Genomic DNA, 16,647 nt, shown 5'->3' with positions numbered 1-16,647 from the left:
CACTGAGATTCTCTGTTCTCTACACATCTCCCCTGTATTCCTCACGGCTCCCCTAGTTGCAAGAGACCACCTTAATCAAGAATGTTCTCTAAGTTATGTAGCAGAACCTCATTTTGTTTGTATGACAAAACATTGGGAGCAATGGTACTCAAAGCTGCATGATGGGATACCTCTGTATTCCATCCTGCCTTGAAACGCGTGATTCAGGAATCCTAAACTCTTTCCATTCTTGTAATAGCATGATGAAAAACTGGAGAATTGTTTTCTCCTGAGATCTTTCCCGTAATGTCCTTGTCTTCTATGCCAACACAAATACAAGCAAGTCAGAGTAGAATTCTCACAGTCATGCTACCAGTAAATGAGTCTGAGCCTCCCAGCCTTTTCACAAACCACAGGTTTGCTGTTTATTGCAATGAAAGCTCTGCATGTCTCTTCCTATTCCGCTGCTAGGCATTATTGCCTTCCAATTAGTGCAGGCAGATTGTGGCACCCTGCCACAGTCCCTTTGTCAGCATGCTCTGCCACACACCAACTCTTACTCTCTTAGCCAGCATACCTTCAGCACAGTCAGCAGCAATTTATTCTGTAGATCCCTTGTCCTGCAGGAGCCTTAGTCTTTCCTGAGACTGTCCCTCTAAACACTTGAATGGAGAAGTAGAATGAAAAACCCGTGGGCATATTTTGCTGAAATCCAGTCTAGAAACCTCATGTTCTTCTTGTTGTTCTTTTCATTTTACCATAGTAGTTTTGCATGCTATTCCTTCCCCTTTTTCTATTCACAAAGCAGAAAGACATGCTGAGTTTAAGAGGTTATCAAGCAAACAGAATTGGGTTCCACTGACTGCACATCTCTGCCTTGTCTTCTGCTTTATGCTATTCACCTGCCAACTTTTAACAAGCTGGAGATGAGGAGATTCAATTGCATCCTATGGACGTGTGTTAAATTGCAGAGAGCAATACAGAAACCTGTTCAGTAGTTCTCCAAAGGGATTGGTCCTCTGCCAAGTCTGAAAGTATGTTTTTGACTGTCCCTGTCTAACAGAGCACCTGGCTCTTTTGGATCCTTTAGTGATGACCTGAGATGCAGAAGAAGCTTGTGTAACAATGTGGTGGGAGAGTGTTATGCTGCTAATGCAGAAATGGCAGTAATATTGCTCAGTAGATAGATGCAGTAGAAAAAGAAAGCTAAGAATCCATGATCATGAGGTTAGTCAGAAATAGTATGTTCAATAAACTTCAATTTTTATCATGAAAAATATGTCCGATTCTGAAGTCACAATCTTCCCAAATGTGTATTACCTGCTTTCCCAGTACCTTAGTCATGATCCTGTGCACTGTCATTTGAGATGTTTGCTAGCAAACCAGGGGGTCTCTGAACTATTTGTGATACGGAGCTAGACCAGTCTACTAAGTAGTTCTGTGCTTTTATCTGCCCACTGACCAGCTTTTTGAACTACTTCTGCTTTATCCCCTCATGCAGAGACAGAGACAAAAGAGAAAGAGACCTTAATAACCATCATGAAAACCCTGATTGATTTTGTGAAGATGATGGTTAAATATGGAACAATCACACCAGAAGAAGGAGTTTCCTATCTGGGTGAGAGTACATTCTTTTTGAAGCAGCATTATATTAATATATGTTCTTACTCTACCAACAGTGATGATTATATTGTCATCTTCCTTGCTTTTATGAGTATTGTTTCAGACTTATTCATTCAAAATGTTAAAGCTCTACTTCTAAATGATTGACCAGGTTGTGCCAAGTAAAGCATCTTAAGCAGACTTTATAAAACAGTTGTAATTTCCTAAAGATAGATTTTTGGAATAGCCTGGTTTTGTTTTTTTACTGCTTTGTTTTGTTTTCTCACCAGCCTCTCTTTCTGGCTTCTACAAACTCTTATAGTGACTGTTGATAGCCTTTCTAGTTTAAAAAAAAAAAAAGCAGAGCTACAGAAGAAGGGCACATCTGCAATAAGCTCTGTACAACCCTTTTATTTTTCTGAAGTATTCCTGTTCTGGGTTAGCCTGATAAATTTTTGTTTACATCAAGACAATTTCAAAGCTTAATAAATCAGCCTGTCACAGCAGTAGGACTGGCAATGATCTTTCATGACTTCTATGGGTTTATTTCATATAGATGGTTGCAGATGCAGGATTGATTGATGCTACTGTAACTGTACGGATTGATTAGCAATTACTTGGCTGCAATGTATCCAGTGATTCATGATTCACGTTCAGTGCATGGCTCTACCTCCCCTCTAAAGAATTCAAGTTTATCTCTGTTTTTTTTTGAGAAGTCCTTGTATTTTGGTAGATTTGGACATTTTATTCTACAGTTCATCTCTTTATTTCTCTGCCTACCTCTATGCTTAAGGAAAGTTGCACATAATTAAATGCTGGATTACAAGTGATGTCAATCTACAAAGGAAGACAACATAACTTGAGTAGTTATTGCTCTCACTGATAGTGTTGTGTCAAACTTTAACAGGCTAAATTCATTGCTTATGTAACAGGATAATGGAGTTACACTAGGGAAGCATTTTTACCTGCTAAAATTCAGGATATTTATTTCCTTTAGCTTTCCTCTGGGTAAGTAAATACTGTAACTGTGGAATCAAATATCTGTAATGACATAATAAAGAAGGTGGGGGATTAGTTTAAGAATTTGAGAGATCTGATTTAGTCTGGATTTAAAGCAAGACTATCAACTGATGTAGCCAGACACTGGCTTGCAAATTAGTGATTTAAGGAGAGGTGGATTTTGTACTCCATCAAAATGACTTACTGTAGTGGAAGAAGCTTTCTCATAGGTCTCAAGTTGCTTCTGTGGTATTCTTTTTTTTTAGACTTGCTGGTGAGAAATGACTTTGAAACTGACCTCCATTTATTGAGTTAATACTCTCAAATATTCATGAGAAGAAAGTACAGAAGGAATTTAGCTTCTTGTAGCACCCATAAGCATTTCAGCAGTTTTATTAGCCTTATTTATCTAAAATGCGCAATACAATACACCTAGCAGTACTTGTATATGCGTTGCTCAGTGCAGTCTAGGTTATGGGATTGATGCACTGCTATGTTCATCTGCAGCAGATGAAGGAATCAGTATGAATATCTGACAAGGAGAATAAATAATTATGAAAAATGGCGGCTTTTAATTGCTCCTTCACTCCGGAATTAGCAGATCCCATGTTACTTGGCAGAAAATAACTACTGTTTCTGGGCAAATGGAAGTATACTCTTTCTCTGTTATATTACAGTAGGAAACTGCCTAAATTACTTTTTCTCACTCTATGGGTGAAGCCATGCATAAGCTCAGTCCCAGAATTATATATTCAAAATAATAAATCATTTACTGAATCAAGTCACAGGCTTTTGTGCCTTTTACATGAGAACAGTGAATTTGAATGCATATACCAGTAACAGCTGGCTTGGGATTTGAGAACCACAGCATTATGTCATCATCATTGTATCCTACTCTACAGGGAGAATATCTTGCTGCTGCAGTGAATGATGTTATTAGGTTTAGCTTTAAGTTACAAAGGATCTAGCTGCAGTGTGGTGCACAAGAAAAACATGCAAGCACTCATACATGTACAGGGGAAAGGAAGCTGATGTTTTAATACACACATTCAGTGTCATGTAACATATTTAAAAGCTTTCCAAATGCTAAAAATAGTCTGTAACACAAAACCCAGAAAGTAGAAACCAATGTATTAATATATATGAAATGAGAAAAAGTGCTACCTGTCTTTTACAGCATGTATTCAGAAAGTATAGCTCTGGGAGCATTAAAGAGAGGCTGTAACAAACAGACATAAATTGTACTTTCAGCTAAATTGCATCACATTTGATAACTGCCCTGCTGATGGCATAATGCTGCTGTCTTCTGTCACTTTCTTAACTTTGGGTGATGTATTTTGATATACTGGGAGCAAAGTCTGTGGCATGAAAGCCCCATTATGTTTTTAGACTATCCAGAGGTTTTCATAAATCTTTCTAGAAAGCCTCTCTGCCCTCTGAAGATTGAAATCTGCTTTGCAGTCTTTTTGCATTAATAAAAATGGACAAACGCTTTTGGTACGGAAGTCATAAGGTCATATAACAGGAGATCAGAGTTACACTGGTAGCTTGTAAATTACATCCAGTGGTGGTATCAATTCACCCATGTTTGGTCTGCTTCTCAGCATCTAGAGAATGCTGCCCAAGCAGCTGAATTCTTCTAGTTTGCCCCAGCCTGCTGGATGGACAGGATGTTGCTGCACAGGTTGAGAGGATGTCAGTTACTTGAAACAATGATTGCTGTTGGCAAGGGTGCAGTGAGTGAGTGGACTAAAAGAGCTTCAATCTCTCTACGTAATGACCAGCAGAAAGCAGCAAGAAGCTCTCAGAGAAGTTGACTGATATAGCATAAGTTATTTCACTATTTATGGTGTTCATGCTGTTACTTTTGCATAAATGGCTGATGCTGAATTTCCCATGTGGAACTGAGAAGGTCTATATCCTTCATGGTGCTGAGTGCCTTGAGGGGAAAAGGGAATGCTGTTCAAGCCAATAGGAAAACTCACTTTGATTTCAGTAGAGCGGACTAAGAAATGCACCACAAGTGTACTTACACTGTTAGAATATTAGTTGGTGAATAATATGGCACTTTCCTTTGTTTTGTATTCTCTACTGGTGTCATGGTGGAGCTTCACTCCTAGCTTTCCTATCAGAATTATCACAGGCCAAGTAAGTGTTAAGGAAATGTTCCATCTATACTGCAGGGGGAAGAGGAACTTTTTGTGTGCTGAGAGTTTTCCTGCATGCCAGGCTGTCTTTTGGCTGATTATAAAAATGAAGGTGTATCAGTCCACTACCCTCCTAGTAAAAGCTCCATTTAAACTAAATGCATTGAGCAAACCAGTTTTGTAATAGGCTAATGTTAATAACATTGTTGTCAGCTTTGAAACAGAAACAAATGGTTCCTGCCAGTTTGTTCAGATATATTTGTAAATCGTCTCCCACTGATATGACCAAAATAGTGAGTGAATTTTAGAACTATTCTAGGAAATATTAGACCCTGGCAAACCAAAACAAAAATTTATCTTTCAGACATGACAGACAGATTCTTAAGAGGCACCAGTGGATATGTATGAATTCTTTTTACACAGTGCAGTGGTTATACTATGCTGCCGTACACTGCTTACAAGAGTAGGTTTGCTGCTGATTTATCCACTGCCACCCCATTCCAAATGAAAGTTGTATTGCCCAATGGACTGTTACCCTAGAAATGTAAATCAGCTGTGTGCACGTTTTATTCTTGTGTGGAGTTCTCAGTTCTCATTTATTTACTAGTGCATGTGGCACAAACTGTTGCCCTTGGTACTTTTTTATCTCACAGATATGTAGAGGCTTCACCTTGATACTGTATGTAATGAATATTTTATTGCATCCTCTGATTGATGTTGGCTGTTTGGGGTTGGATTTTTTTTCCAGTTTTTAAATCAAAGCTTTTACATCATCTACAACTGAAAAATATTGTGGGAGGAAAATTAAGTTTAAGCATTCTGAAGATTTGCTGTCTCTGAGGGGGATCCCACTTCTCACCTCCTCGTAGAGAGTTTAGCTTTGTGTAGCCACAGTGTACACCACATGGACCACAGCAAACTGGTTTGGGAGCAAAATCCCCTTTAATTAGGAGGGAAATGGAAAGATTGCTGCAGCTCATCAGTATGCAGTGTTTGAGTCACAGCCGCCTCCTTCCCTAGACCAAAGCCACCTCTTGTCTACCTCCCCTGAGTTCTGACTCACTGTCAGGAGCCACTCTCTCCTCCACTGCTGAGTAGGAGATTGTGTCGGTTAGAAATGGACATGGCCAGATGTCTCTGTTTACCTCTCCTACCCTCTTGTCATTTGTTTTCCATGGGCAATTGAAAAGAAGAGTACAAACTGCAGAACACACTAGTGCCAGAGAGAAGGTTCAGTGGTGAGCTGTTGCCTGGGTAAACATGCACTCGTTAGTTCTGTCCTTTTTTAAAGGTACTGTTGGGATATCATTCCATAGGCATGCTCCCTTTCTGCTAGGGTGGGGCTGCATGACAAAATTCTAAGGGAAGTAGAAGAGGCAGACAGTCCCCATGTTGATTTAACATGCCTCTGCCCCTCTGTGCTGAGGCATGTGGAATAGCTGTTCTGTCTCACATTCGTGCCTGGTACCCTTCACAGCCCCACCTCTGAGCAAGGCTGAGCTCCTCAGTTTCCCCAGCATAGAGCAGTGCAGAGCAGACACATTCTGGACTTTTCCTGGGAGATGGGAGTATTCATTTCAATACTGTGACTAATCCCTGAAGTTCTCATCAGCACAGATGCTCCAGGCCAAAGGTCTGATGCTGATATTTGTTTAGTTGGGCAAGATCAGGCACTGAGCCAAGAGCACTGAGGCAAAGAGCAGATCTGTGGCATCATCCCTCCCCTACTCAGTCTCCAAAAGTAAATGCTTCCTGATACACAGTGATTTTTTTGAAAGGGGTGAGAGAAGGTGTGGCTAGTGCAATGCCAGAGGTTGCACATGATATATGGACAGTGTCAGGTGAATTTCTGTTCTTTCCTTCAATTTGACCTGGAAGATGAAGCACAGGGAACTATCCATGCATAATTATACTTTCTTCTTCCTTTTTTTATAATATCCTTTTTCTCAAAGACCTTTATTCATACTGTAGGCTTTCTTTATAAGCATTTAAATCTGATTTGTTGTCTTTATCTGAATTTCCCTGTAGTAATTTTCCTTACCCAGTACTACTTTATCATATGACTGATGCACAGAACTACCAGTGGGAGTCATGTACTTTCAAGCAGCTCTCTTTTCTCTGCTATTTATTTTGTTTCTTATGGACCAGAGTGACAGATTTCAGTACACTGTGCTGTTCTTAGAAAAATCATTGAGACTCACATATCTGAGAAACAGAAATCAGGGGCACCTCAGATGAGGGCAATGGGCCAAATACTGAGCAGCAGTGATAATGTAAAGTATATGTGAATAGTTGAACCCAAGATGAATCTGCATGGAGGTGAAATGAAAGAATGTGGAAAGAGTGTATGAAGGTCTCTGATAAGACTGGAATCTAGCAAGGGTGATCACAGACACCATTCCAGCTGTAAAGGTTTTCTTTCTGTAGCTTCATCCCATGCCTCATGGGATGGGACATCTATGATATGCAAAGTCTGCTAACCTCAGAGTTATTAATAAGTGGGACCACTACTCACTACCATAAGTTATTATGGACACCACTTAATTGGGACAATGTACATGATAGCATAGCCTTTCCAGTATCCATAGGATCTAAATTTTCTCAGCTACTTTTTTGAGGAATATTCATTAGTTTCAATATTACTAATTTTTTGTTCTCTCACCACATTGCATGACTATCAAATCATGTGTAGAAGTTTGCAAACCAAAAATAATATATTACAGTTCATTTCTTAATCAGTATCCACACTTTAAATCTGCAATTAGTTCTTGTGAATATTTTGCTGCTCCTTTTGTTTCCCTTTACTGTCTCCTCTGTTCTTCTCCAGCTTTGTTAGAAATCACAGTTTCCTGGTGATGTCTGATAAATAAGTATATCACCCAGCTTCTAAAGAAAGGAGGGTGAAGCTTTATTTTTTTTCTTACTGTATTTAATATCTACATTTAAAAAATTACTTTCTGCATTTACTCTCTCTCTGACAGCTGAGCATTGAGCTCTTAAGTTATTATTTGAGATGATTATGTGTGTAGGGTGAATAAGTTGTCACCGAACTCTCAAAATTAAACTCCAGCCCACTCCTGCAATGCAGACATCTGTGTGCTGCTGTAGCCACAAACCATGATGTTTATAAAGTGCATGACATCAAAGCACTTACAGTGGGTGCACAGGTCTTGTGGCAATCTCAGATGGGGGAAGGATTAAGGAAGGACTGTACCACAGAGCTCTAGGAGACCTGAAGTAGCGTAAAGGAAATGCCTCTAGAATCCTGAAGAGAGAAATCTGAGAAATAGTATGTAAAGTAGGGAAATAAATGAGGACAATTAAGATGACTTGGCCAGAGCTTTGTTTACCTCAAAACATCCCTATCTATATTGTGTTTTATTGCTTAAATTGCCTTTCATCTGATTGTCAAGTGACACTGCTGCTGTTTTATTTCAAATCACTCCAACCATCTTCCTGTAACATTTACAAGTGATGCTGCTACCTGGGGATTGTCATCTGGCATGTTGATGCCATGAGCAACATTGGACTTAAGGCACACCGTCATGACAAATCAGTCAAACGGAAGGATTCAAAAAGAAAATGCCACATCTTAACATGTAAGACATGAAGCTGGAAAGGAACAGGAGGTTTGCAAGGCAAATTTGTAATGTTTGATGCGTGAACATCTTTCTCTTTCTCTGCTTCTTAGTAATTTTGTAAGGAGCCATCCTGGCATTTAAAAATATACTGATCAACTGAACTGTGAGCCTCATCCAGTACAGCAACTCCTCACTGTTCTGACTAGCAATGAGAAGGATTAAGATAGGAGATGACTAAAGGTTGGATTGCTTTTTGCTACATTAGTGGAAATCCACTGGATATTGACAGTACCCACACTCACATATGGTAAAAGGGGAATTGGCCCCAGAATTAAGCTGGTATGCTATTCCCTGTGGAACAGTCACAAGCAGACACTGATATGCTGAGTTTTGTCATTGCTGAAAAAAGGCCATACAGACTCTCTAGGATCACCTACTGCAGGAGACAGAATTGATGCCTGAAATATGTGCATCTCATATAAGCAGTCATCAGCACAAAGCTTTCCATCTGAAGCTGCTGTAGTGTGTGAACTCATTAAGTAAACTCATTTTGTAGCTATCGTTAAGATTGATCTTGGGTTCCACGGCCATCCTTTTTGGCCCCTTAATAAATACAGCCTTTTAGCAGGCTTTTCTGTGGAAGTTTAATGATATGAAATCTTAGCATCAGTCAGTTTGACAAGGATAGAATGTGAAATTGCCTCCTGGGCACAAGAAAATTATGCAGATAAAAAGACTGCCAGAAAATTACCAGTAGTTCAGAAAACACCATGAATCTGACTGTAGAGAGGAGTCTGTGTCTGAGTTCCATTACCAATTCCATTAAATACTCAAATGGTAATATTCAGAAACTAGTACATCAGTTTCTGTCTCTCTAATGAGGAAAAAAGTCATTTAATTAGTAATATTTTTTTCACATTTTTTTCCACACGTTTGAAGGGTGTTACCACAGTACATTCTCCAGAGTAAAGTTAAGCATTCTGCTTTTATGTGATCCAGATTTTCTGCATCCCCCACTTGAAAAACTTCAGCACGGAGTTTCCAAAGTGATGGGTGTTTGCCTTTCCAGATGCAGACAAGGGGTTCTGTCGGCACACGGTGCCTGCAGAAACTGGGCCTCAGCTGCCTCGCTGTGCCTCCCCAGAATAGGACCCCTCGTGAAAAATGGATGCTTGAGTGAGTCACTTGAGATCAAAGCAGCAGGCAGAAAGGGAGGTGAGGCGGAAACCAGATCTTCTGACTGCTGCTGTCTGGTTCCAGTGATGAGATGATCTGCTCCTCGGAAAGCCAGCCGCCACAGCCGTGACCTATTTACTGACGTAGTTTGCTTCCATTAGCTCCATTGTTGCTGTTCTGTTGCTTTAATTAGTGCCATCTCAAATAAGTGGCTGGCTCTGTAGAAAGGTCATTACCTTTCTGAACTTTTACTCTGTAAAAAATTATGTTGCTAAGGAGATGATATGGGAAAAGTAATCAATCAGTTCTTGTTAGGCCTCCAGATACTGCATTCGGTTGCTTAGCTGCTGGCCAGGCACATCTTGGCTCAGAAGATGACTCACACCATTAGTGGAACTCAGAGCAAACATCGTTCAGCCATGGCCTAGCCCCATATGACAAGTACAAACACGTTTTGGAGCAATACCAGCTATAAGAGATGTTAATTCTAAAGGGGGAAAAATAGCAATACATTCTCTTCAAGAAGAATTGGGATTCTCTAGTAAGATTTTTTTTAACTGTATGTAGTTCCTCATAAACATGAACAGGCTTACAGAGAGAACACTGTTACACAGGAAATACAGCTGCTTGTGAACTCCTGAGATTGAGGTTGACATGCCATCCAGCTAGTAGGACAGCTTTAATATTTCTCCTATAAAATGTAGTCTTCATTAAAAGGCTGTTTGTATAAACTTGTGCATACCTTTACTGTTGACATGAAACTTTGAAAATACAATATTTTATCATTTTCAGTCTGGCTTTAGTAACAAAGCTTGAACAATTAGTGCTGTATTACACTTCATATGCAGATGTAGCTGTTCAATGGATATGGCTGGAATGCAATGCATATTGCCATCTTACTGCACTTGACAAGGCAGTCCTGTGTATTAGCTAAAACAGAATTGTTAACCAGATCAAAAGGCACAGGGGAACTGTAGAACTTCTGGTGGGGTCTGTAGAAGCAATCACATGAATCCCATTCCCTTCAGAAGTACCTCTTGGATGTGGATATGTGACTTCTTAAACACCACAGTCTATCAAATTGTTTTGTTATATTTTGAAACCATCATTATGCAGATATTTAAAGACATGTAAGTGGGTTATAAATCCTTCTTGTAGTGGAGCCTGGCCATGACTTTAGTTGTGGAAGGTGTGTTTTTTTTCTGCTAGTACAGGTTTACTGCATCAGCACCCAAATGTGACTACTATGGGGACACAACCTGACAGGCATTCACAAATCCATGCGCTTACATATGTGTGCCATTTTAAACATTTGAATACTCCTTCATATTTTAACATCTACTTTTATGCCTAATTTACTAGATTTTGCCTGATTTAATAGATTTTGCTGGATTAAAGCATAAAATTAGTGACATTTATGCATTTGCATGAATTAGTAGAGAATAATGTATTCACTTGGACTTAGAAAGGGCTTTTAAGTGAATATATTTGCATGATGAATACCACGTTAATATTGTGCTTTCATTAAGATGTTTTAATGAAGCACAGTGTTTTTAGCTGTGTAATCTTATCCTAAAAGCTGTGCTTTTTGCAATGGAGAAATCCTTATATTCCTGCCAGAATGCTCAGTATGGTACTGAGTCAGGTTAAAAAATAGAATCTTAAGTTCAGTTGAAAGAAATGTTTACGGTCTTTTCAATAAGCTCTGGATCAAGTGATAAGTGAGACATCAGTACCATCACTATAACACTAGCTCAATTTTTTTCTCTTTATCAACGTGTCTGATCCAGTTTGTAACCCAGCCCAGACCTGTTTAGGGCATAGGACAAGGTCAAAAATCACATTAAAATGACATGTACCAGATTAAAATAGTTTTCACATGCACAAAAAAAGAACCCAAAAACCCCAATCCAGTGTGATGTAGAACTGACAGGTTGCAATTAGGCAGCTTGCCAGCAAAAACTGCTTACATTTCAGTTTTAGGTATATAACAAAATATAGATGATGCAGGCAGACAGGAATATGTTGCTTCTCATTGGATGCCAGGCAGAATTGCCTATGATAAGCTGCCATGAGGAGAACTGTGCTTGCTGAGGAAATGAATCCTTATGTTTCAGTGTTGAGCATCTCTGATAGGAAAAACACACTTCTAGCTGATGGATAAAAGATTGGCCCAATACATACGATGATCTAAAATATTTACTACCCCTGTAATATCCATTCTGCCACAGTTACCACATCTAATACTGAATACTTCAGCCACTTACATAGAGGGTCTTTTGTTGATTCAAAAAGGTATTGTAAAAATATTCCACCAATTAGCTGCCATCTGTCAAATTTTCAACATGTTGAATCAAATCTATAAAAAAAAAAAGCTGATAAAGCAAAAGAAAAGTCTATACAATATGACTGAGAAAATATGACAGGTTGTGAGATTATCCATACTGTGGATATTTATTATGTGTGGTATAAAAAGGATTTTTTCCTATATAGGCATGTGATTATTGTATCTGAGAAATACATTTTCATGAAAAAGTGCTTTTACTTGAGTTCAGCCCCAAAACTAGCATAGAAAAATATTTGCTAGATTTTAGGTGATTTTAGGTTTTTAGATTTGCTGAATTTTGGGTGTATACATGGCCACCACCATCCGCTGGGTTTTCAGTTAAATGCTTGACCTTGGGAACTCTGAAAATCAGTTCAGTTTAAGTATTTATTTAATCTAAATATCATTATAAACCTTTTATTAGAGATGCAGTATGGGAGAATAGGAGAATATTATCCTACCAGGATGAACTACATATTTCATAGTCTTGGTTTTAAATCCTTTCATTGCTTTCTCCTGAGCAAATTGCTAACAGACATTGCTAATATACATTTTGTGACTGATGTGATTTAAAAAAAACTCATATCCGCACTTTTACTCAATTTATGCATACTGGCCATATTTGGTACTCCTATTGTCATGATTTAGTATTTTTTCTCACTAAATATTGATCAAGATTCAGTGTCAGCTCTGCATTAATTCATCAGAGAACAGAATAAAGGCTGTTCTTACAGAGTTCTACTCACCATTCAAACTGGTGTAGTAGAGAACATAGTATAGTTTCTGTATCACATCTGATGAAAAATAACTGGAGTTTGGTTTTCTTTTGCCTTCATTTCTAGAAAACTTAGATACAATGATAGCTGTGCAGACAAAGAAGAAACTTGAGAATCCTTCCATTAAAACCAAACCAAAGCAACCAACAGGTACTTATTCTATAACTTTATCTCCTCAAAATTGCTATTTAATAACACATTGTTTAATCCATTCAATTAAAAACAGGTAAGTTACATTAGAAGATAGAATGTTAGAGATATGGTCTCTCAAGGACCTGTAGTCACAGTGTGGATGTCTAAATGACAAGAAGAGAGGAATTTTTGCTTAACTGTTCGCTTTGAGAAGTACATTCACATGAACTCCCTTTTCTTCAATGAAGTCCAAATGTTACTCATACACAAAAACAAGCCATATGAATGCTTTTAAAAAGCCAGGTAAAATAAATACTTGGTCAACTTTGGATCTGGTGAATGACAAATTTTCTTTTTTTTTCTGCACAAAGAATGTGCCCTTATGAACTACATATTATTGTATTTTAATTGTATTTTAATTTAATTCAGCTACTTCTTGTAAGAGCAGACACAGACATTCCTGAGGGCTGGAGAAGATTTGATCTTTAGAAACTGATTTGAGACAGTGTCCAATAGGTTTATTCCTCAATGACCGGGCAAAATGTTTTACTTCCTAGAGATCATACTGACATAATGTAGAAGTGCTTTTGGAATGTAGGATACAAAATTAATCTTATTTTTGTTTCCTTAGACAAGAGTAGTGAAGAAGCAGACAGTACAAAGGAAGAAGCAGCTAAAATGGAGAAGGAATATGAAATCTCAAAGGATTCCACAAAAAATGAAGAACAAAATGCAGCAGAAAACAGTGAAGAGCCCAGAGGTACAAAATAGTCATTGTTTTTGCTACACGTGCCTGAAGTGATTAGAATCTTTTCTTATCTTCAGTATTACTTTTCCATTTAAAATATATTCAGTTTCTGTGGCATCCAGCACAACTTTCAAATACCTACGTACATTTTTTTGTCTTTCTCAGTTTGTAATAGAAATAATCTTTAGAAGTGCTTTGTTTGTAAGCGTATAAGAAAAGAGGTCGTTCATTCTATGTCTGTGCGTGGATAAAGAACTTACTGAGGAGAGGTAAAGTTGGAGAAATTAGTTTGGCAAGTAACAGAGCGTATAGCTTCAGACTCAGCCATATCTTTTGACAGAGTGGGTTCTATAGGCCAGATGCACCTCCAGAGTAAGTTCTTGCTTCTGTACTCAAAAACCTTCATGAGCAATTTATTGACCAGACTTGGAGGGCTTCCTTAAGAAGGGAAGTACAGAGGGGAGATTTGTCAGGTGATGGGTGCTGAACTTGTGAAGGAGATGTGTATGTTAGGGCAGAAACCTTCCAGTGGGTTCATATTGCTAAGTACCCAGCATCAGGATTTGTCTTGTAGTTATTTGTTTAAAAACAGACAAACAAAAAAGTGGTGTAATGTGCTTTGAACTGCTCCTGTCACTGTTTGCATGTTTGCACTGCAAGATGTTCAGTGACAAATCACAGTTCTCAAGGCTACAGATTATTGTCCATGTCACGTGGTTCCATCCCATGGGCAGTGTAAACTTACAAATTACTAGCCAGTCACAGATGGTAGAAGACATTTTTCCTGACAGTGGTTATGTGACCAGAAGAGAAAAATATCTGAAGGTGGCTGTCCAATTTCACAGTAAAGAGAAATTGTCTCAGTACCCATGGGAAGTGATAAGTAACATGTTTACCTTGTCTAGTGAAGATTTATCTGTGCCGTTCGGTTCGGGTTATTTTATTTTACCTTCAGAAAAAAACATCCAGCCTTTTCAGACATTGAAATTAGATCAGTATTTGGTTCTTTGTCTCATGCAATATTCTATGCTCTTTCATAGAATAACTTTCTAAAAAGCTAGCTCTGCACTCTGCTCAAATTCTGCAGTCTATCTGGTACTGTACCCACCTACTGATGGAGTAGCTTTCTACAGTCTAATCACACTTGGTTTTTTTCCTGACAAATGTTAGAGCATTACATCAATAAAGCTCCAGCCAAGTTAAGAATTTGAAATCCATTAGCTGGAATATTTCCGTAGGGGCTTTATTAGGTAATCCTGGAACTAATTCTATCGTGTGTGCTTTCTGGTCCAAAAATAGCCATACTTTAAAATTTCAGCTATAAAAAGGACTTATGATCATTTTAATGCTTTTAGTGCTTCCTCTCTCTCAGCAGGTGTAAGTAGCTGTATTTCAGCTTGTCTTTCCAAAACATTCACGATCTTGTATCCATGATATGCTGTTAGTACTGATGAACAAAGATTTCTGACACTTTGTATACAAGCAGACAGTCAGTGCTTTCAGTCTTATTAAATCATCCCCTACTGTCTTAACAGCTTCATTTTTGCTGAACAGTTATGATCAAGAAGATAAAGCTTGCCTACAATTCTCATACACAGTACCTGGGGATGCTGCCAAAAGTTATGCACAGACAGAGAAAAAAGAAGACCTGATTCTAAGTTTGTGGGTGACTAATCTTGTCCAGATAAAACCCCATAGCTGTCTGCGGGAATTCTCACTGACTAAGGTTGACAGGACTCAGCTTTTAAACAGAAACTAAGAATAGTTTTAATCTGCCTTTGCTGTAACCAACTTCGCTCAGTTAAACAGGCTGCATCAATCATTGATGTAAGTGCTTAATTTTGCTTATCCTTTCCTCTAGGAAAAGCTGAGGCATATTTGGAAGCAATCAAGAAGAACATAGAATGGCTAAAAAAGCACAACAAACAAGGTAACAAAGAAGGTATGAAGTAAAATGCACCATGTACATTGCAGAACATATCACTTAAATTGTATAACTTAGCAGTGTATTACCAGTTAGATATCAGTAATGTAAAACTGCATATCTACTGCAGTGATAATGGGTGACCTTACAAGTTAACTTTTACGTGACCTGTATTATTTATATCAATAAATGAAAATAGCAGACGAAGGCAAACTCATGGAAACAGTCTCAAACTGCCGTTGCCCACAAAAAGCACAGTGACTAAGCTGGAAGTTACTCACATACCACCCAGATAGGTACAGCTGTCTACCTGTCACCAGCCAAAAGTACGTTAATTACATCAAGTGTTTCATTTGTTCAACATATATTTTAATTATGATTTTATACAGCAGATAAACATCTGTTTAAATGCCTGGATATGTCTAGAAAAGCTCAGTGCATCTGGCTAGCACTGTGCATGCCATCACAAATAGTGAGTTTTGATTTATAATTGTGAATTAAGTAGTTAAAATACAAACCTACGTCATTAGCACTGTATTACATTGGACTGCAGCCCAATTCAAGCTAATGACTTGTATCTCTCACATGCAAAGCTTTGTAGAAGGGGAGCACTGACTGAAGCAGATGCACAGGGTCTGCTCACCAGCTGCTCCACCATTTGACTCTTCCTTGGAGACATGGCTGTATGAGAGCTGGAGGGAGGAATCTAACAGCAGCAGGATTTCCAGCTTATTTTTCACAGACCTTTATTTATCTGTATCATGTTTTCCCTCAAGATCTTTTGTGAAACCAGCCTCCTATCCTCTCTGCTATTGCTGGGACTTCTGCTGTCACCCGCTCTGTAAGTGACGGTTCCTAGCTAAGGGATCCATCCCTTGGGTATGAGCGGAGCCTGGCGAGAAGAATCCTTCATGTGCCAGTCGAGCAGAAGGGGATCTGAGATAAGATTAGCCGTGGGTAATCTAGCTTCCCCTTCTGTGAGCCATAGTGTATATAAATCACATTTCAGAAACAAGGGAGTGCCTACAGGCTAGCACGTTCATTTTCCTATACAAAAACTGTAATAGGAAGGACTTTTTCTTTCAAGGCTACAGTTATTTTTTCCCATCTTAAAACCATTCACAATGGCAACAACTACAGTTGTATTTTTTGCTCGAGATTTCCAGCCACTTCTAATACGTATCTGTTTAAAAATGATAATATAATCACAATAATTAGCTCTCAGTCACATGCCATTATTTCTCTGTATCACACGTA

The 16,647-nt window shown here is 38.5% G+C and overlaps 1 protein-coding gene across 8 annotated transcripts in view; it reads left to right on the top strand.

Moving 5' to 3' along the window:
- Positions 1-16,647, top strand: part of SCG3 (secretogranin III) — a 31,327-nt gene that overhangs the window by 9,229 nt on the left and 5,451 nt on the right. For 4 of the 8 annotated variants that reach the window (NM_001397846.1, NM_001293278.4, NM_001397848.1 and 1 more), the window contains 4 exons: positions 1,481-1,597; positions 12,653-12,736; positions 13,350-13,478; positions 15,328-15,396. In NM_001397846.1, the coding sequence (NP_001384775.1) occupies positions 1,481-1,597; positions 12,653-12,736; positions 13,350-13,478; positions 15,328-15,396 (399 nt within the window). Of the gene's footprint in view, positions 1-1,480; positions 1,598-12,652; positions 12,737-13,349; positions 13,479-15,327; positions 15,409-16,647 lie in introns of all 8 variants that reach the window. The other 4 variants (NM_001293277.4, NM_001397847.1, XM_040706310.2 and 1 more) reach the window with 1 other exon arrangement.

This window comes from Gallus gallus, chromosome 10 (assembly GCF_016699485.2).
Source record: "Gallus gallus isolate bGalGal1 chromosome 10, bGalGal1.mat.broiler.GRCg7b, whole genome shotgun sequence".
Classification (NCBI taxonomy): domain Eukaryota; kingdom Metazoa; phylum Chordata; class Aves; order Galliformes; family Phasianidae; genus Gallus; species Gallus gallus.
The sequence above is the reverse complement of the archived record's forward strand: the minus strand, read 5'-3'. Positions and strand labels throughout refer to the sequence as shown.